The 21838-nt window shown below is 43.1% G+C and overlaps 1 protein-coding gene across 1 annotated transcript in view; it reads right to left on the reverse strand.

Annotated features, from left to right (window-relative positions):
* The window catches only part of arhgap36 (Rho GTPase activating protein 36), a 138945-nt gene extending 132113 nt beyond the window's left edge, over positions 1-6832 (reverse strand). The window contains 1 exon segment of the mRNA XM_053343782.1: positions 6726-6832. Coding sequence (XP_053199757.1) covers positions 6726-6824 — 99 coding nt within the window. The 5' untranslated portion in view covers positions 6825-6832.
* Positions 6833-21838: the final 15006 nt, after the last annotated feature.

Genomic DNA, 21838 nt, shown 5'->3' on the forward strand with positions numbered 1-21838 from the left:
GACCCAAGCTCCTACAAGGGATGCAAATCTTCAAGGTCTCAATTAAATAACACAATAAATGGTGTTTCTTTTGCATGTTAAACCAAGTACTTTCAATGAAAAGGCCTAAAAATTAAAAATCTAAAGAGGAAAGCAATGCAAAGTCTGTCTTTCTGCACCTTTTCGTCAAGTCTCACAAGTCCAAGATGAGTATCAGGACATATTGGAGCAATTCTCAAGTTCAAGACCGAAATCCCAATAAGGGAAGCAACTTTAAGGTCTCAATTAAATGACACAATAAAAAAAAAGCTGTGTCAATAGTGCTTTTACAGTAGAGAGTCCTTTCGGATGCCCTTATGATATCAACACCGAGCCCTTCTTGGTGGTTCCAGATGCATAACTTCCTGTACATCTGGCTTTCAAACAGTATGAGACAGATTTGTAAGGAGTAAAAAAATATCCCAGTTAAGGTTTAAATAAGTCTTATATAACATAGATCACATAGATACTGATGAATACATTCGAGCTGTACTTGATGCTCTATTTCTCTGTATAAGCACCCACTTAATCACACGAGCTGTAGACTCTGCAGCGTAAAAAAGGGAGTCACCAATCCTTTACAAAATAATAATCACCTCATAAAATGTGTCGTACACTCAACTGGCCGCTTTATTAGGAACATCTGTGCAATCGAATGCGATCCAATTCAACGGCTCGGCTATAAATCCGACTTTTACGAAGGCTATTTATCTTCAGGTTTTGTTGACATTTATCAGACGGGTGATAATTCTACTTTTATGTGTCGTATTAAGGTTATAGTGATGGCGGTGTAGTGGTGGGCTTTATATTGAATGGTGTACCTTATGTTTTATCCATTAACATCCATTAGAGGAGCAAAATATTAGGAACAGTCCGGTACACCATTGCTCCCAATATGGCCTCAACAGATCATAAATAGTGGTTGCAGGTGGACCCAAACGCAGCCTGGACTAAATCAGGGGTGTCAAACTCATTTTCATTCAAGGCCACATACAGACCTATTTGATCTCATGTGGGCCGGATCATTAAAAAGATGGAGGGAAGGAAGGAAGGAAGGAAATAAGAAGGGAAGGAAAGAAAGACAGACAAAAGGAAGGAAGGAGGGAAGAAAGGTAGGAAGGACAGACAGACAGAAGGAAGGGAAGAAGGAAGGAAGGAAGGAAGGAAGAGAGGTAGATGGCTCTACCTGTATTAAGCTGCTTGGACCCTAAATTTCCCCTAGGGCAGGGGTGTCAAACATGCGGCCCGCGGGCCAGATACGGCCCGCCAAGGGATGCAATCCGGCCCACTTGCCATCCAGTGCTCTTTTTCTTCCTACTTTCTTTTTTCCTTTCTTCGTTCCTTCCTTCCATCTGTCCTTCCTTCCTTTCTTCCTTCTGTCCTTCCTCCCTTTTGTTCCTTCTGTCCTTCCTTCTGTCTGTCCGTCCTTCATTATCTCTCTTTCTTCCCTCCTTCCTTTTGACTGTCTTCCCTTCTTATTTCCTTATTTCCTTCCTTTCTTCCTTCCTTCTTTCCTTCCATCTTTTTAATGATCCGGCCCACATGAGATCAAATTGGTCTGTATGTGGCCCTTGAATGAAGATGAGTTTGACACCTCTGATCTAGAAGCTGTGCTGAAGATAAAGTTCGTAATGATTGGATTTGTCGGCCAAAAAAAACCAAACAAAAACCCTCCAAAAGCCTCACTGAGTTTCCCAGAATTGACTTCAAGGCATGACTGAACCAGACCGAACAGAGGATCCAACGACACTGAGCTGCCAACCGAGACTTTAATACAGACAGAACTAATAAGGGAATTAATGGGGAGCAGGTGACTTGACTAGATACAAGGTAAGGCTCCAAGTTTAATGCCTGGGAAGACATTAGGGCTGAAGGGAGGGAAGGAAGGGAGGGAGGAAGAAGGAAGGGAGGAAGGAAGGAAGGAAGGAAATGATTAAGGAAGGAAGGAAAGGAGGATGGAAGGGAGGAAGGAAGGAAATGAGGAAGGAAGGATGGAAAGGAGGAAGAAGGAAGGGAGGAAGATGGAAGGAAAGGAGGTATGGATGGAAGGGAGGAAAGGAAAGAAGGAAGAGAGGAAGGAAGGAAAGGAGGAAGGAAGGAAGGAAAGGAGGAAGGAAGAAAGGAGGAAGGAAGGATGGAAGGGAGGAAGAAGGAAGGAGGAAGGAAGGATGGAAGGGAGGAAGAAGGAAGGGAGGAAGGAAGGAAGAAAGGAGGAAGGAAGGATGGAAGGGAGGAAGAAGGAATGGAGGAAGGAAGGAAGGAAGGAAAGAAGGAAGAAAGGAGGAAGGAAGGATGGAAGGAAGGAAGGAAGGAAAGGAAAGAAAGACAGACAAAAGGAAGGAAGGAGGGAAGAAAGGTAGGAAGGACAGACAGACAGAAGGAAGGAAGGAAGGAGGAGAGGAAGGACAGAAGGAAGAAAGGGTGGAAGGAAGAAAGGAAAAAGGAGGGTAGGAAGGAAGGACAGATGGAAGAAAGGACAGAAGGATGAAAGGTAAGGCTCCAAGTTTATTGGCTGGGAAGACATTAGGAGCAGGGCTGGGCTGTCGGGATAGATAAGAGACAGGTGTGAAGGTCAGGTTGGGGAAAAACACTGAGGGTAGGGCAGGGCAGGGCAGGGTAGGGCAGGGCAGGGTAGGGCAGGGCAGGGCAAGGCAGGGCAGGGCAGGGCAGGGCTAATGAATATGATGCAAGGCAGGTGTGGAGGGGGAAGAAAAAATGGGCTTGGGGCGAGTGCAAGAACTCAGAACTCAGAAGGGAAAAAGAAAGCAAAGTGAAAACCAAAAAACCTAGAAAACTCTCTTAATAAAAGCCAGCATATGTTACAAAACCCCGTCCAAGAAAACACATGAAAATAAACCACAGTGCACAACAGCTAACCAATCATACGAGGCAGTCGCTCAAAACAACAATCCAAATATAAACAAGCAAAACTGAAGGACTAAAAAGGACCCGGACAACAGAAGAAACCGAATCCAAAATCCAAAAAAACCATGAGTCCGTGACACAATACTAAACATAAAGTAGAATTATCACCTTTTTTTCTGACAGTGTCAACCAAAAAACTGAAAATGTATAACCTCCGTAACAGTTGAGTTGTTGTATTGGATTACATTAGGTTGCACAGATGTTCCTAATAAAGTGCTGAGTGACTGTATATCGCTATAAAGCTGCACTTCCACTGCTCCAGACTCAAATGCTTCACACATCTCTGTCAGCTTTCAACACTTTTTTGCACAAGTTAACAACCATAACCCATAAATTTGACTTGTCACCAATGACTGTTGGCATTTATACACAATAAATAATGTATTTTCCATACAAAGGCACATTCTGTACCTTTATTAGCTTCTTCGTGGCTATTTCCATGCTTTTAATTCAAGTTTTAATTTATTTTTGGAAGCACAACAGCCTGTTTTTTCACATCCAGCAGACATTTGAATTAGCATTTATGGCTAACTGCTAACAATTAGAGAATATTCACTCTCCTTTCAACTCTGTTTTTGGTCTCCACCAATTGCTGAGAAAAATATTTGTCCACTTTGTTGCCAAGTAAATGGACTTATATAGTGCTTTTCTAGTCTTTTTGACCACTCAAACACATGGCAGGGGCTACAATGCAAGATGCCAACCTGCTAATCAGATGAAAACCAGCATTCATACACATTCTGGAGCAATCTGGGGTTAAGTATCTTGCCCAAGGACACATCAACATATGGACTAGAGGAACCAGGAACCACCGATCCTCATGCAGACTCAAATGCTTCACACATCTCTGTCAGCTTTCAACACTTTTTTTGCACAAGTTAACAACCATGACCCATAAATCTGACTTGTCACCAATGACTGTTGGCATTTATACACAATAAATAATGTATTTTCCATACAAAGGCACATTCTGTACCTTTATTAGCCTCTTCGTGGCTATTTCCATGCTTTTAAAAAAAGTTTTAATTTATTTTTGGACACTCTGAGGAAGCACAACAACCTGTTTTTTCACATCCAGCATCCAGCAGACATTTGAATTAGCATTTCAGGCTAACTGCTAACAATTAGAGAATATTCACTCTCCTTTCAACTCTGTTTTTGGTCTCCACCAATTGCTGAGAAAAATATTTGTCCACTTTGTTGCCAAGTAAATGGACTTATATAGTACTTTTCTAGTCTTTTTGACCACTCAAACACATGACAGGGGCCACAATGCAAGATGCCAACCTGCTAATCAGATGAAAACCAGCATTCACACACATTTGTACCACCGTTGACATCTAGAGCAATCTGGGGTGTCTTGCCCAAGGACACATCGACATGTGGACTAGAGGAACCAGGAACCACCAATATTCCTGCAGACTCAAATGCTTCACACATCTCTGTCAGCTTTCAACACTTTTTTGCACAAGTTAACAACCATAACCCATAAATTTGACTTGTCACCAATGACTGTTGGCATTTATACACAATAAATAATGTATTTTCCATACAGCCCATTCTCGTCTATTTCCAGGCTTTAAATTTAAGTTTTGGACACTCTGGGGAAGCACAACAACCTGAAGACATTTGAATTAGCATTTCAGGCTAACGGCTAACAATTAGAGAATATTCACTCTCCTTTCAACTCTGTTTTTGGTCTCCACCAATTGCTGAGAAAAATATTTGTCCACTTTGTTGCAAAGTAAATGGATTGTACTTTTTAATTCATTTTTGGTCACTTTGGGACAATCTGTAAACACAACATTGACACAGTTGCCTTATTATACATCCAGCAGACATTAGGAGTCATTTGAAGTTGCATTACTGGCCAACTGTTGATTGTACCTAATATTCACTCTCCTTTCAACTCTGCTTTTGGTCTCCACCGATTGCTGAGAAAAACATTTGGCCATTTTATTGCTAAATGCTTCATTATGTCTACCAGCTAGTTTCTGACTCTGTGTACCTGTTGTTTGGTGCAGGGCAGGTGGTGGACGGTGGGTTTATCAGAGGTTTTTGGGGGGTTGTCGAAGTAGCTTTCTATAAAAACTGAAACAAAAAGCTGAAAGATGCTAAAAACTCCCGTTAATATAAGAGGAACTGCAGCTGGGAGATCACTTACAGTAAGAGTCACGTCACAATTAATCATTTAATCAGCTGATAATGTAGAAAAGTGATTAATGCAGCTTTAAATTCACTTTGATTCCGAGTCTCCGTTGCTGGTTTTGAGTTTCCTTCATATGTATATATACAAAAAAAAAACCACGCTGTTATGCTATTAATAATGTTAATCTGCACTAAGTCAGCTCGTATTACAGTGAGGCTTAACTGGCTGCAGGCTGAAGGTAAAGCCGAGTATCAGCATCAGGCATTTATCAAATTAAAACTGAGTTGTATTGCTTGGTTGCAGATTTAATAAGACTCCAAATAAGGAGAACACACCAAAAGGAAATAAATGATCATAATCATCAAAGCTCATTCAAAACCACATTACATAAACTGTATTTCTGCATGAGTAAGATCGTCCATCTCTTGCAGCCTCGACCGGAGAAGCTCAGAGTCGAGATTTCTCAGTACCACCAGTTAGCTTAATGTTAAAGATGTTTTCCATTAAAAAAAGATGTCATCAGATTAACCAGAAGCAGACTCCCTCAAGTGATTCTGATTGTATTTCTTAGTTTCAGATTACCTTCATATATTTGGAGGCATTACAGCGCAACGCAGAAGAAGAAAGAAAGGGAAGAATTACAGCATCAGGAAATTTACTCCAGGTTTCCATGCAACAACAACAACTAAACTTCTCTTTTTCTTTTTATACTTATAGTCCTTAGAGTTAGTCCTAGAGTTATTCACGTCTGCAGTCGGATATTTAGGGAACAAAAGAGAACACAGTTAGTTTTTCCACCTCTGCCTGAGGCGAAGTCTTTTTTTTTTTTTTCCTTTCCTGTGTGTTTTGTATATGAGCTTCTAAAAACGTATTTCAACGAGTTTTGGTGGACAGATAGGCGCCGAGCCAAGGAACAACTGATTAGATTTTCGGATTTCTGGGATTTCTGCCATCTGATGAAACTAACAGAGGTGGAGCCTTGATCCCAAATTCAAAGGGGGGGGGGGGGGGGGGGGGGCATAACAATATTTGCAGGCCAACAAGTCATTTGACTTTTTTTAATTTACTGGAATGATGTCTTTTTGGGTGTAACAACAAAAGTAAAGGAGGAATATTCAGAGCGGTAATTTAGGATAGTTGGTGGATGATAATGATGACGAAATGATAAAATGAGAGTCGAGTGGGAGCTTTTGCTTTAAAGTCCAACTGCGGTTAATGACATAAGTGCAATAAAAACATGGATAATAAAAGAACTACAGAGTCCATGTGACGGATAAATATGCTGAATCAGAGACCTTTAACTTATTAGGATCACCCTGTGCTGCAATCTCTTCAGTTCTTCTATGCAATGCCACATTAAACTTACACAGTTCAATGACTAAAGTGGATTAAATAAAGTCAAATTAATACATTTCAACCAAAAGTAGGACTAAATAAACTTTAAAAGAAGGCATTATTCAGTCAGATCAATTCACAGCATGTCAGCAAATGAAGAGAAAATGACATTGAAGAGGTTGCATGGCAGCAAGAGACACACATGCACTTGCAAACACACACACACACACACACACACACACACACACACACACTCATACACGCATATATACACATGCAGGCCCATGAGTTTACTCACCATATAGTAGAAATGCATCTCTTTTCGCACAGGTCGATCTCCTTTGTGCACAGCTGGAGGTGTGGATGTGATCGGCATAGGTCCATCCAGCAGAAGCATGAGTCAGGAGTGTGTGTGTGTGTGTGTGTGTGTGTGTATGTGTGTGTGTGTGTGACCCTTCGTCGCCCCCACAGGTACTCCAAAGAAGTAATCAGGATGTTTAAAAAGAAAGTTTAAATCTTCAGTTTTCCCTTCCTTCTCTCTCACTCTCCTTCTCTTACTTTCTGTACCAACTAACTAAGTGCTGCTGCTTCTTCTTTTTTGCCTTTCTAATGCTGCTACTGGTTTCTCTCTTCTCTCCTCCTCGCTGCACTTGACGTTACTCCTCCCCCCCTCCCTCCCTCCCTCCCTCCCTCCCTCCCTCAGTCCTCCCCACATGACTTCAGTGCCTCGTCCCTCCTCCCTTTTTCTGTTTGGTTCCACTTCCTCTCTTTTTTTTTCTCGCCCTCCCAGTGCAATTTAATCTCCTATTTCTATTTTCTTTCTTCCTTTCCCTCTCCCTTGCTTTCCATCTCTTCTGCCACATGATATTCCCTCTTTTTTTGTCTCATCAACCCCCCCTCCCCCCTACTACCCAACCTCCATCTTTATTTCCTCAATACTTTAACTGAGAGAAAATGTATTTAATTAGAAAAGCAGCAGCAGCAGAAGTGTTTCTCTTTCTGTCTCTCGACCACTTTGAGTTGATTGCAGATTGTTGTCAGCTCTCTTCCTGTGCTAGCCACGGACACCTCTCACTCTCTCTCTCTCTCTCTGTGTGTGTGTGTGTGTGTGTGTGTGTGTGTGTGTGTGTGTGTGTGTGTGTGTGTGTGTGTGTGTGTGTGTGTGTATGTCATAGATAACATGGCGTGCTCTTCGCTGTCAGAAACAGGAAGAGTGGAGCTTGGTAGTTTGGCCCTGATGAGCTATCAACATGTGTGTGTGTGTGTGTGTGTGTGTGTGTGTGTGTGTGTGTATATGTGTGTGTGTGTGTGTGTGTGTGTGTGTGAAACAAAGAAAGAGAGTATAAGAGAGGGAGATGTAATTAAACTGTGGCATTTTATTATAAAGCTGTTTTATACGAACCACTCTATAACACCAGCTTACACACACACACACACACACACACACACACACACACACACACACACACACACACACATTAACCACCTTTACAGTGCTCACAGTTCATGACCTTTACCGATATCATTATATAAGCAGATTTAAATGTGTTGTCATTACATTATCTGTATTAGATACCAATATATATATATGTGCTTGTTTCCATTTACTTTTATATTTAATGTTCAAAATCCATCTAGAAAAATAGACATAGGACATTCCCATCAAGAGTTTAATCAGAAGCTGCTTTGTTAGAAATATTTTTATTATATTATTATACCTCAGCTGTTTGTTTGTTTTACCCACAACTTGCTGTTGGTTGATCTCATATTTAACCTTCCTGTCGTCCTCCCGGGTCAAATTGACCCCGTCTGTTTTGACTGTTCCTTCTTTCTTTCTTTCTTTCCTTCCTTCCTTCCTCCCTCTTTCTCTCTTTTTTTCCTTCCTCTCTTTCCTTCTTTCCTCTGTCCTTCTTTCTTTCCTCCCTTCCTTCTGTCCTTCCTTCCTTTCTTTCCTCCCTCCCTCCTTCTCTCTTTCTTTCCTCCTCCCTCCCTTCCTTCTTTCCTCTGTCCTTCTTTCCTTCATCCCTTTCCTCCCTTCCTTCTGTCCTTCCTCCCTCCCTTCTTCCTTCTTTCCTTCCCTCCTTTCTTTCCTCCCTCCCTCTTTCTCTCTTTCTTTCCTCCTCCCTCCCTTCCTTCTTTCCTCTGTCCTTCTTTCCTTCCCTCCTTCCTTCTCTTTCTTTCCCCCTCCCTCCCTTCCTTCTTTCCTCTGTCCTTCTTTCCTTCCTCCCTTCTTTCTTTCCTTTCCTCCGTTCCTTCCTTCTTTCCTCCCGCCCTCCTTCTTTCCTCCCTTCCTTCTTTCCTTTCCTTTCCTCCTCCCTTCCTTCCTTCCTCCCTCCTCCCTTCCTCCCTCCTTTCCTTTCCTTCCTCCCTTCTTTCCTTTCCTCCGTTCCTTCCTTCCCTCCTTCTTTCCTCCCTCCCTCCATCCTCCCTTACTTCCTTCCTCCCTTCCCTTCCTTCCTTCCTCCCTGCCTACCTCCCTCCTTTCCTTCCTTCTTTCCTTTCCTCCCTTCCCTTCCCTTCTTTCTTTCTCCCTTCCTTCCTTGACTCGAGGACAACAGGAGGGTTAAAGAGCAACTTTACAGCAGCTGATAATCTTCTTTCTGCTGCCATCATGTGGTTTAATTTGTTGCCTAGCAGCAGCAGTGATGTCACAGTGTCACATGTGACATCACTGCAGGATGTAAAACAGCAGATATCTGAGCTCATCGAACATCATATCAGGATTAAGTCAAATCATTTTAAATTCAACTGTGTTAAAAGTCGATTTAGACCAGAGGTGTCAAACTCATTTTCATTCAAGGGCCTCATAGAGCCCAATTTGATCTCTTGATGTGGTCCGGATCATTAAAAAGATGGAAGGGAATAAGGAGAGAAGGAAGAAAGGAAGGAAATAAGAAGGGAAGGAAGGAAAGACAGGCAAAAGGAAGGAGGGAAGAAAGGTAGGAAAGACAGACAGACGGAAGGAAGGACAGAAGGAAGAAAGGGAGTAAGGACAGATGGAAGGAAGAAAGGAAGGAGCGAATGAAGAAAGGAAAAAAGGAAGGTAGGAAGGACAGATGGAAGAAAGGGAGGAAAGACAGATGGAAGGAGTGAACGAAGAAAGGACAGATCGCTCCCTCTTTACTCCTTTCCTTCCTTCCTCCCTTCTTTCCTATCTCCCTCTCTCCCCCTTACTATTTTCCTTCCTTCCTTCCTCCCTCCTTTCCTTTCATCCTTCCCTCTTTTCCTTCCTTCCTTCCCTCCTTTCTTCCTTCTCTCATTCCTTCCTTCCTCTCTCCCTCCTTACTCCTTTCCTTCTTTCCTTTCTCCCTTCTTTCCTATCTCCCTCCCTCCTTACTCTTTTCCTTCCTTCCTTCCTTCTCTCATTACTTCTTTCCTCCCTCCCTCCTTACTCTTTTCCTTCCTTCCTTCCCTCCTTCCTTCCTTCTCTCATTACTTCCTTCCTCTCTCCCTCCTTACTCCTTTCCTTCCTTCCTTTTCCTTCCTTCCTTCCTTCCTTCCTTCCTTGACCTGAGGACAACAGGAGGGTCGGAAGTTTTACTCAAATCTCAAAAAGCTCTTTCTCGTGTCCTGGAAGTCCCTCTTTTTCTTTTTTTCCTGCTCATGAATCCTTTTTGAATACTTGGATTTGTTAGAAAGATGATGCAAATATATTCCTCCTTGGTCCTGAACCTTGAGGTGTTATTCGAATTTTTTTATAAATTATACATAAAGCGGGTATTTATATTTTAAAATTCTGTATTAAAAACTACAGTACAGCGTGCAATGCATACTGTAGCAATAATAGTACTTCTCAGTTTTGGGTCACATGTTGTGGATGATGAGCTTAACAAGCAAGGAAGTAAGGAAGGAAAGATGGAAGGAAAGATGGAAGGAAGAGAAGACAGGAAGGAAGGAAGGAAGGAAGGAAGGAAGGAAGGAAAGATGGAAGGAAGAGAAGACAGGAAGGAAGGAAGGAAGGAAGGAAAGATGAAAGGAAGAGAAGACAAGAAGGAAGGAAAGAAAAGAAGGAGGAGAAGGAAAAGAATGAAGGAAGGAAGGAAGGAAAGATGGAAGGAAAGATGGAAGGAAGCGAAGACAAGAAGGAAGGAAAGAAGGAAGGAAGGAAAGATGGAAAGAAGAGAAGACAGGAAGGAAGGAAGGAAGGAAGGAAGGAAGGAAGGAAGGAAGGAAGGAAAGATGGAAGGAAAGATGGAAGGAAGAGAAGACAAGAAGGAAGGAAGGAAAAGAAGATGGGATGGGAAGGAAGGAAGGAAGGAAAGAAGGAAGGAAGAACAGACGGAAGGAAGGAAGGAAAAGAGGAAGAAGGAAACTGGGCCGGATTGGACCTCTTGGCGGGCCGGTTCTGGCCCACAGGCCGCATGTTTGACACCAACCCCCCTCCCTTTTCCATTAATGGTACTTCTCAGTTTTGGGTCACATGTTGTAGAAGATGAGCTTAACAAGCAACCTCAAACAATTTCATTTCAGAATATGATCTAACACTGATAAAGATATATTCATCTACCACGATATCCTACTTTCTTTTTTCAGATTCTCACCTCAATGCAAATCCTTCGTTCATGATTGGATAAGAGATTAAAAAAGAGAGAGAGAAAAAAAGATTAAAACTGGATTAAATGTGATAGTTTCATGTGTTTTTTTTATATTTGTGAAAATAGATGCACTTACAATAAATGGCCACTAGATGGCTCCAGAGCTGAAGAAGATAGAAGATAGAAGATAGAAGATAGTGGCACAGCAGGGAGAGTTTGTATGATGAGATAGATAAAGTGTGTGTGCCTCTGTGTGTGTGTGTGTGTGTGTGTGTGTGTGTGTGTGTGTGTGTGTGTGTGTGTGTGTGTGTGTGTGTGTGTGTGTGTGTGTGTGTGTGTGTGCAGTAAATAGGAAGGAGGCAATTATCTGAGAGGATGTCGTTACGGAGAAGGAACAAGAAACAATTTGCAGCACTGGCCTCGATGACACACCTATTTACACACACACACACACACACACACACACACACACACACACACACACACACACACACACACACACACACACACACACACACACAAGGATTTGTACTTGTAGAGACATTGCTATTCTTATGAGGACATTCACTGACATAACACACCCTAATTTTAATCTAAACCTAAAACCTTACACCATGTCTTAACCTTTAAACAGCCCTTACTAGTTATGTCATTTGCACCTAAAGTAAGGAAGGAAGGAAGGAAAGAAGTAAGGAAGGAAGGAAGGAAAGAAGTAAGGAAGGAAGGAAGGAAGGAAGGTAGGAAGGAAAGGAGGGAAGAAGGAAGGAAAGGAGGGAAGAAGGAAGGAAAGGAGGGAGGAAGGGAAGGAAGGGAGGAATGAAGGAAGGAGAGAGAAAAGGGAGGAGGGAGGAAGAAGGAAGGAAAGGAGGGAAGAAGGAAGGAAAGGAGGGAGGAAGGGAAGGAAGAAAGAAAGGAAGGACAGATGAAGGAAGGAAGAAAGGAAGGACAGATGAAGGAAGGAAGAAAGGACAGAAGGAGGTAACATTTACCCTAACAGCTGAACTTAGATCTGAAGAAGGAAGGAAGGAAGGAAGGACAGATGAAGGAAGGAAGGACAGAGGAAGGAAGGAAGGAAGGACAGAGGAAGGACCCGGGAGGACAACAGGAAGGTTAAAGAGTCTGTATCTCCTGGTGCATGTTGTCTGTTTAAGGAGAAAATGTCCTCACAACTACTTATAGCAGGGGAGTCAAACATGCGGCCCGCGGGCCAGATATGGCCGGTCGAAGGGTGCGATCCGGCCCACTTGTCATCCAGTGGTCTTTTCCTTCCTTCCATCTGTCCTTCATTACTTCCTTCCTCTCTCCCTCTTTACTCCTTTCCTTCCTCCCTCCCTCCTTACTCCTTTCCTTCATTCCTTCCTTCTCTCATTACTTCCTTCCTCTCTCCCTCTTTACTCCTTTCCTTCCTCCTTTCTTTCCTTCCTCTCTCCCTCCTTACTCCTTTCCTTCATTCCTTCCTTCTCTCATTACTTCCTTCCTCTCTCCCTCCTTACTCCTTTCCTTCCTCCTTTCTTTCCTTCCTCCCTCCCTCCTTACTCCTTTCCTTCATTCCTTCCTTCTCTCATTACTTCCTTCCTCTCTCCCTCCTTACTCCTTTCCTTCCTCCTGTCTTTCCTTCCTCCCTCCCTCCTTACTCCTTTCCTTCATTCCTTCCTTCTCTCATTACTTCCTTCCTCTCTCCCTCCTTACTCCTTTCCTTCCTCCTGTCTTTCCTTCCTCCCTCCCTCCTTACTCCTTTCCTTCATTCCTTCCTTCTCTCATTACTTCCTTCCTCTCTCCCTCCTTACTCCTTTCCTTCCTCCCTTTTCCTTTGCCCCCCCTTACTCCTTTCCTTCCTTCCTTCCCTCCTTCCTTCCTTCTCTCATTACTTCCTTCCTCCATCCCTCCTTACTCCTTTCCTTCCTTTTCCTTTGTCCTCCCTTACTCCTTTCCTTCCTTTCTTCATTATTTCCTTCCTCTCTCCCTCTTCACTCCTTTCGTTCCTCCCTTCTTTTCTCCCTCCCTCCCTCCTTACTTTTCCTTCCTTCCTTCCTCCCTCCCTCCCTCCCTCCTTACTCCCTTTTTTCCTTTCTTCGTTCCCTCCTTCCTTTCTTCCTTCTGTCCTTCCTTCCATCTGCCCTTCCTTCCTTCTGTCTGTCTGTCCTTCACTATCTCTCTTTCCTACCTTTCTTCCCTCCTTCCTCCTGTCTTTCCTTCCTTCCCTCCCTCCATCTTTTTAATGATCCGGCCCACATGAGATCAAATTGGTTTGTATGTGGCTCTTGAATGAAAATGAGTTTGACACCTCTGACTTATAGTCCTCACAAAGATAGCAGTACAAGAACACACACACACACACACACACACACACACACACACACACACACACACAGACAGCCCTGAGAAGAAGACTGGTTCCAGGTAATTACATGAGTTTGTTTTTGGAGTGAACGCTGAATTGCTGAGCAGCTAATTATGAAAACGGCATCTTCCCCCGGAGCTATAACAGCATGCATATTCTTAATGGAAACACAGATACAACTTAACGCTCCCTCCAGGCTACCAACCTGCACGTTAACTGATGCTTCTTAATGGAAATCATGCTGTACTGCTCTGGATTTAAAGATTATGGGAACCATTAAAACCTGCTTTAGTTTTCCCAGAACAGTAACACATTATAATTTATTATCAATTATTGTTATATGTAATTCAATTTTTATCAATATCCAATAGAAGACAATGAACTTGCTGCTTGGAGTGAATTTATATTATAAGCACTACAGTATCGGGTTTCACCGCTATACTACATGAAACCGTTTAACACAGGGGTCCCAGATAGCATGCGAATGTGGGCCACTTGAGGCAATGATCCGGCACTGTAGGCATTCTTCTGGCCCGGACAAAACAGACGTGAACCTAAACTGGCCCATGTAGTAAATGCTACATTTGGGCCAAATATCACAAAACAAATATGGCCCATCTTTGGCCGAAATATGGCAAGTATGGCAATGACTAATCCGGATGTGAGCCTAAAGAGGCCCACATATAAGGAAACATACTTGGCCCACCTTTGTTGAAACATATTTGGGCCAGTCTTGGCCGAACTGGTTTATTTGGTGTGTTTTTGGTTGACATCTGGCATTGTGATGGCCTGGTTATGGCCCACTTTTGGCAAACATGAGCGGACCGCCCAAGTGCCATCATTCCATGCTGTATGTGGGCCGGATGAACATGTCAGGTGTGGGCCAGATATGGGCCAAAAGAATTTTGCTATCTGGGGTGGCAAACATGAGCACGCGTTTTGGCTCCCAAGAGGGCACCTTAGCACTCGTTTTTCAACAATTGGGCCACGAAGGGGGGCAACCACCCCCCTACCCCCCCTCCCCTTGTGCACACCACTGGTTTTGGGATCATAGTGAGCTAATCTGAGCCTGACTGGGCAAGAATCAATTGGACTTGTCTGCAATTCGTCTATTGGGCCCCCATTTTGAGATCCAAACTGTTAATATGGATATATATTAAATATAAAAATCCTATTAATATAATATTTGGTAAAAAAAACAGGATTTTTTCAAGACTGCCCACGGGGGAAATTCAAGACTAAGATACTGAAGCAGGAGCTGTTTCTTGTCAAGTAAGAACAAATCCAGGAGCTTTGGGAATCTGATTCTTAAACGTACAGAGATGAGATAAAAGGGAGATGGTGAGAGATTGGCGTAAAATAAAAAGTTACAGACTGTTTAAGGTGAATAAACACAAACAGGACAACAGTCAAACTCGAACAAATGACACAATGGGGAAAATTTGCTTCTTGTTCTGTCTAAAAATACATTTGATAAAACAGTATCTACCATTAAAGCTCAATATAAACTGACATGATATGGACCTTACATCTACATCTAACCCTATTCACTATAATCCCATAAAAGGCTCCTATGAGTATAAATCAAGATTGAAGGCCTTCATTATTTTTTTTACCTTATATTATCTTTAGATTGTCCCAAAAATTACCCCAAAATGAGTTAATGAGTTAATCTGACCCTGACTGAGCAGCAGAAGACTGAATTGGACTTGTCTGCAATCTTTCTATTGGAGTCCCTTTTTTTTTTCAAGATTGCCCACGGGGGAAATTCAAGACTAAGATACTGAAGCAGGAGCTGTTTCTTGTCAAGTAAGAACAAAGATTCTTTCATAAAACAAACATGTATCGCTCTGCACTTTCAAGACTAAATGGCCTAAAGAAATAAATAAGTGTGAGACTGTAGAACAAGAGGTTTTAGTTGGCGTCTCGTGCTTCACTGTGTAGACATGAACATCCAATTTAAAAAAAACCCCATTGTTTCTTCTCCAGGGAAACTCATTAATACTAACTCAGACGGTAACCATGGATACGAGTAGGTCAGACAGTAAAAACAACACATAGTAAGCAAACAAAGAAACTTTTTTTTTTTTAAGCAAGAAAAATAATTTATTTATAATGATATAATAATTTCTTCCTTCCATCTGTCCTTCCTACCTTCCTTTTTTTTCCTTTCTTCATTCACTCCTTCCTTTCTTCCTTCTGTTCTTCCTCCCTCCTGTCCTTCCTTCCATGCTTCCTTCCTTTCATGTCCTTACCTCCTTCTGTTCTTCCTCCCTTCCATGCTTCCTTCCTTTCATGTCCTTACCTCCTTCTGTTCTTCCTCCCTCCTGTCCTTCCTTCCTTTCATCTGTCTTTACCTCCTTCTGTTCTTACTCCCTCCTGTCCTTCCTTCCATGCTTCCTTCATCTGTCCTTACCTCCTTCTGTTCTTCCTCCCTCCTGTCCTTCCTTCCATGCATCTGTCCTTACCTCTTTCTGTTCTTACTCCCTCCTGTCCTTCCCCCCTTTCTTCCTTCCATCTGTCTTTCCTCCCTTTCTTCCTTCCATCTATCCTTCCTACCTTCCTTTTTTCCTTTCATCTGTCCTTACCTCCTTCTGTTCTTCCTGCCTCCTGTCCTACCTTCCTTCTGTCCTTTCTTCCTTCCTACCTTCCTTTTTTCCTTTCGAATGAAGAAAGGAAAAAAGGAAGGTAGGAAGGACAGATGGCTCCTTCCTTTCTTACTTCCATCTGTCCTTACTCCCTTCCTCCCTCCTGTCCTTCCTTCCTTAAGTCTGTCTTTTCCTTCCTTGGATCGTAACCATGGATACGAGTAGATCAGACAGTAAAAACAACACATAGTAAGCAAACAAAGAAACTTTTTTTTTTTTTTTTTTTTTAAGCAAGAAAAATAATTTATTTATAATGATATAATAATTTCATCACATTGGCATTGTTGCTTGACTGCAGAGAGAAGCGTTTATGTGTTGGACACTACCTCGCAGCTACAGATCACACCATTGGATGGGAGGGGGGGGGGTAGGGGGGGGGCAAAGGGGGTAACAAGAGGCTATTCAATACATACATGTACATGGAATATTCCTTTAAATATGTCTTTTTCAATGAGGAATAACAAAAATAGAATAACTCCAATAACTCTGTCTCTAATCTCTCTTTCACTATATCTTTCTAAATGTCTCATCTCTGTGTTTCTAGAAGCTGCCTGTACAGCCCTCAAAAACCCCGGGGGGGGGGGGGGGGGGGTTAAATTGGGTTGAGGGGAGTTTAACTTCACTTTTTGCTCGGAGTGATACAGTATATATGAGGAGGGATGAGGTTTACTGCTACAGGACATCAGTTTTTTGTGATGTGCAGCATGCCGAAGTACCCCTGAAATGTCCGAACACAGTAAACCTCACCCCCCTCTGGCACTCCTCAAACAAATACAATATACTCTTTGGCCCCAAATTTGCAGCCACTATCTCTCTATATCTCTCTTTCTCTCTCTCTCTCTCTTTCTCTTTTCTCTATTGCTTTGTTTCCACTCTCTTTCACTCTCTCACAAAGCTGGACCGCTTTTACTGTACAAGTCAGTAATTGAAACATTTCTGACCGTTGAATCATGTGGAGATGGGGAGAGGTTGGCAGGAGGGAGGGAGGGAGGAAGGAAGGGAGGGAGGGAGGAAAGGAAGGGAAGGGAGGGAGGAAAGAAGGAAGGAAAGAAGGATGAAGGAAAGAAGGAAGAAAGGAAGTTAGGAGGGAGGGAGGAGGGATGAAGGAATCGTGGGAGATGGGGAGAGGTTGGCAGGAAGGAGGGAGGAAAGAAGGAAAGGAGGGAGGGAGGAAGGATGGGAAGGGAGGAAGGAAAGGAAGGGAAGGGAGGGAGAAAGGAAGGGAAGGAGGAAGGATGAAGGAAAGATGGAAGGGAGGAAGAAATAAGGAAAGGAGGGAGGAAGGAAGGGAGGGAGGAAAGAAGGAAGAAAGGAAGTTAGGAGGAAGGAAGGAGGGAGGGAAGGAAGGATGGAAGGAAGGAAGGATGAAGGAAAGATGGAAGGGAGGAAGAAATAAGGAAAGGAGGGAGGAAGGAAGGGAGGAAGGATGAAGGAAGGAAGGAAAGAAGTTAGGAGGGAGGAAGGAAGGAAAAGAGGGAGGAAGGGAGGAAGAAATAAGCAAAGGAGCGAGGAAGAAAGGGAAGAAGGAAAGAAGGAAGGGAGGGAGGAAGGAGGGAAGGAAAGAAGGAAAGGAGGGAGGAAGGAAGGGAGGAAGGAAAAAAGGAAGGAAACATGGAACATTTCTGACGTTGAAAGGGACAGTTCACTCATTGAGATTTTTTTTATGATGTTTTCCAAGAACTTTAAAATTACATCTGAGAAACATCCTTCCTAATATAACCACATGGGTACTCACGACTGTACCCATGATTTTAACACCCAACCTTAACGACTGACTGACCTAACCCTAACCCTAACCATCGACTCCCGACTCAAACCCCAAAGCTCTCTAGGCAGTAAAAACCTCAATATGACCCCAATCCTCTTGGCACTTTATCGGGACCCACTAGGTTTAAGTTTGGAAAGCAGAACCATTGCTTTACATGTCCAGCAATACTTCAAACTCTAAATAACACATTTCATAGTCATTCATTTTGACATGCAGATAGTTGTATAGTAGTAAAATATATAGCTTCCTGTTCAAATTCATCTCAATTCATCAAGTTAAGCCCAATTTCCACTGGGTCCGGCAGCGGCGCGTTACCGGAGGTGATAGGTAACACTATAATCAATGAGAGTATCTCCACCGGGAACGTTTCAGCAGCGTGTCAGCAACGTCCCAGCAGCGGCTCTCGCGCCGCAGCGCTATCAATAGGTAGCATTTCTGTTTTTGACGGAGCCGTTGCCAACTCGCGACAAGCTCAACAGAGCAGATCGCATCAGACAGGAAGTCCGACAGTGAATCGGCATAATAAAACTTCTGTTTTTCAAAATAATATAACCCGTGCAGCCTCCCGATCGTATTTCAGCAACAAACAGGAATAAAACAGATAAAGACTCCATCTAGCTACGTAGCTACTGACACATGACATCAGCACAAACATCAAAGAAAATTACCAAATCAACTCAATTTGAGCAAGTTAACAAAACCGGGCCATTTAGTTGTGCTGCTACTACAGTAATTACGGTAGGCTAAAGGCACCCGTTCGGATTTGATTGGGCTGCCGTAATTACTGTATTAACAGTGCAACTTTTAAATTTTAAAAGGCAGCTTTACAGTATCTCCCAGAGCTCCAGTCCGCTGCTGTAACGCTCCCCGGTGTGAGTTGACGCCGGTCAGAGGACGGAGCTAAACCGTAGCGCAGCCGTTCCACACCGCTGACGGACCCGGTGGAAACCCCCAGTTAGACACCTTCTGTGATTGTTTTACTAAATGTGAACCATTGGATTTATTGTAAAGGCTCCATTGTGGTAGATTTCTATCCGATGTCTGATGTCTGATATCTGTTAAAGCTGTTTGTCAGATTCAATTTGGGTTTCTTTGCAGATACTGAGATGTCTTGTGGTCAACACATATTCAGATAAACTGTGATTGTTGTATTGGCTTTAGAAGAAAACACTCCTCTCCTCTCCTCTCCTCAACTCAGAGTCTCCAACTTTCCTCCACAGCTTTTATATATATATATACCTCTTATCACTTAGCAACAGGTTACTACTCAGGCTGGGGTAAAATGAAAATTAATTAACGAGCAATTGCAGCGCCAGCAACACCACCCGTTCTCGCTTTCCCCCATACCTTCCTTTTTCTTTTATCACTTAGTACAGTAAGGTGAAGCAAAAAAAAAAAAGAGAGAGAGTGAGAGAGAGAGGGAGGGAAAAGCTTTTAACATGATTACTCCTCTGAGTCACGCGACAGCTCAGAAAAGAGAGGAAGGGAGGATGTGAAGGGAAAGATGACGGTGGTGGTAATCCTCACATTCAGCAGAATCAAACCTTCCTCTCTGCCACCCTCGTTTCCCCCCCTCCTTCCTCTCTTCCCCCTTCTTGTCCCCCCCCCCCCTAAAGAAGGGATAATATACTAAATATTCAATATATTCCTCTTGTCAGCTCTTTTATATGTTCACACTTTGTGGAAATGTCATTTTCAATATAATATGTTGTCAACATATTTTTTTTTTTAGAGATTAATAATTTAACTCTACAGGAATTTCTTAGAGGCAGAGCTGCTGTGGAGGCGGGGATAGTCTCATGTGTTGGTTCATAATAATCTCAGTTGTTGTTGTAGTGTATGGGATGAGTTAACCATCCTGTTGTGCTCGAGTAGGAAGGAAGGAAAGGAGGGAGAGAAGTAGGAAGGAAGGAAAGGAGGGAGGAAGAAAGGAGGGAATGAAAGGAGGGAGAGAAGTAGGAAGGAAGGAAAGGAGGGAGGAAGAAAGGAGGGAATGAAAGGAGGGAGAGAAGTAGGAAGGAAGGAAAGGAGGGAAAGGAGGGAGGAAGGAAGGAAAGGAGGGAGGAAGGAAGGAAGGAAAGGAGGGAGAGAAGTAGGAAGGAAGGAAAGGAGGGAGGAAGGAAGGAAGGAAGGAAGGAAACAGATGGGTCAATTTGACCTGGGAGCACAACAGGAGGGTTAAAGGATCAACCAAACACACTGAAAGCCAACATTTTGTTCCCTTTGTAAGTATGTTTTTTGTCAGATGTCTTCCAGTAGAACTAAAAAAGTAGGAAAAGTGCGGCATCAAGTTGGCAGTAATGTCTCAGAAGATTCTTTAACCCATCCTATGAGATTATTTCAACCTTTGCGGGAACTCAACCTCTGAGAAACATCTGTATAAAAAGATGTTCTTCACCATGTGAAATGATTTTTATCCCTACACAGGGGATAGCACCCTATTCACCAGTGTACCCATATGTGTTTTTTTGATAGTTTGTACCTCTCTCTTCCTCATTGAAGACCGTCAAACCCTAAATGTTCCCAATGCCGAAAATACCCGCCATCTGTCTTTTCACAGGAACAAGGAGAACAACGCTGTGAGTTTCTGTTCTGTAAGTCAGACAAAGAGTAAAATCATGAGTCTGATCCAAACACTGGGCATGATAGCATGATAGCATCTACTGTATATGTGAGGGAGGGAGGAAGGAAGGAAGGGAGGAAGGAAGGAAGGAGGGAAGGAAGGGAGGGAGGAAGGAAGGAAAGAAGGAAGTAAGGGAGGATAAGAAGGTATGGAGGGAAGGAAGGAAGGAAGGGAGGAAGGAGGGAAGGAAGGGAGGGAGGGAGGAAGGAAAGAAGGAAGGAAGGGAGGATAAGAAGGTATGGAGGGAAGGAAGGAAGGAAGGAAGGGAGGGAGGGAGGAAGGAAAGAAGGAAGGGAGGATAAGAAGGTATGGAGGGAAGGAAGGAAGGAAGGGAGGATAAGAAGGTATGGAGGGAAGGAAGGAAGGAAGGAAGGAAGGGAGGATAAGAAGGTATGGAGGGAAGGAAGGAAGGAAGGGAAGGAAAGAAGGAAGGGAGGAAGGAAGGAAGGTGTCTATGTGTATTTACCCTTAAGACCAGAGTGGCATTTTAAATCATGTCATTTTGAATTGTGATGTCATCATGTGACCAATGATTTTCAAAAAATGCACATAAAAAAAATAGATGTCAAACCCTAAAATGTGCCCAATGCCGAAAATACCCTCCATCTGTCTTTTCACAGGAACAAGGAGAACAACGCTGTGATGTCTTGATCCTGAATGAACACACACTGAAAGCCAAACATAGTCTCTGACAGCCCACCCCCCCCCCCACCCCCCACCAACCCCTTTACACACTCTTTAGATGCAAGCGTGTGTCACATCAACACACCCCCAAACATCACTTTAAACAAGAAAGGAAACGCTTCCTGTCATTATTGTGCTGAAAACAACACTTCCTGTCTGTCCTTAACATCGACTCATATCTCTATTCTCTTGTTTCTGAACTCAATACGTGGGTTTCATTCAAATCATTTTTGTAGCTTTCCCCTCCGTCACATCTATCTGATCTCAGATGAGTCATCGCTAGACACGTGTTGCTGCTCTGTTGCTCTCTCCGATGAAGCCGTGTCAGATCTGCCATCGCTCCTCTGGGGGGGGGTATTGCTCTAAAGCAGGGGTGTCAAACTCATTTTCATTCAAGGGCCACATACAGCCCAATTTGATCTCATGTGGGCCGGATCATTAAAAAGATGGAAGGAAGGAAGGAAGGAAGAAATAAAGGAACGAAAAGGAGACAGGAAAGAAAGAAAGGGAGGAAGGACAGATGGAAGGAAGGAGGGAGGGAGGGAAGAAAGGGACGAAGGACTGATGGAAGGACAGAAGGAAGGAAGGAATGAGGGATGAAAAAGGAAGGAAGAAACAAAAAAGAGACAGGAAAGAAAAATGGAAGGAAGGACAAAAGGAACGAAAAGGAGACAGGAAGGAAAGAAAGGGAGGAAGGACAGATGGAAGGAAGGAGGGAGGGAAGAAAGGGACGAATGACTGATGGAAGGACAGAAGGAAGGAAGGAATGAGGGATGAAAAAGGAAGGAAGAAACGAAAAAGAGATAGGAAAG

This window comes from Scomber japonicus, chromosome 22, assembly GCF_027409825.1.
Source record: "Scomber japonicus isolate fScoJap1 chromosome 22, fScoJap1.pri, whole genome shotgun sequence".
Taxonomy (NCBI): Eukaryota; Metazoa; Chordata; class Actinopteri; order Scombriformes; family Scombridae; genus Scomber; species Scomber japonicus.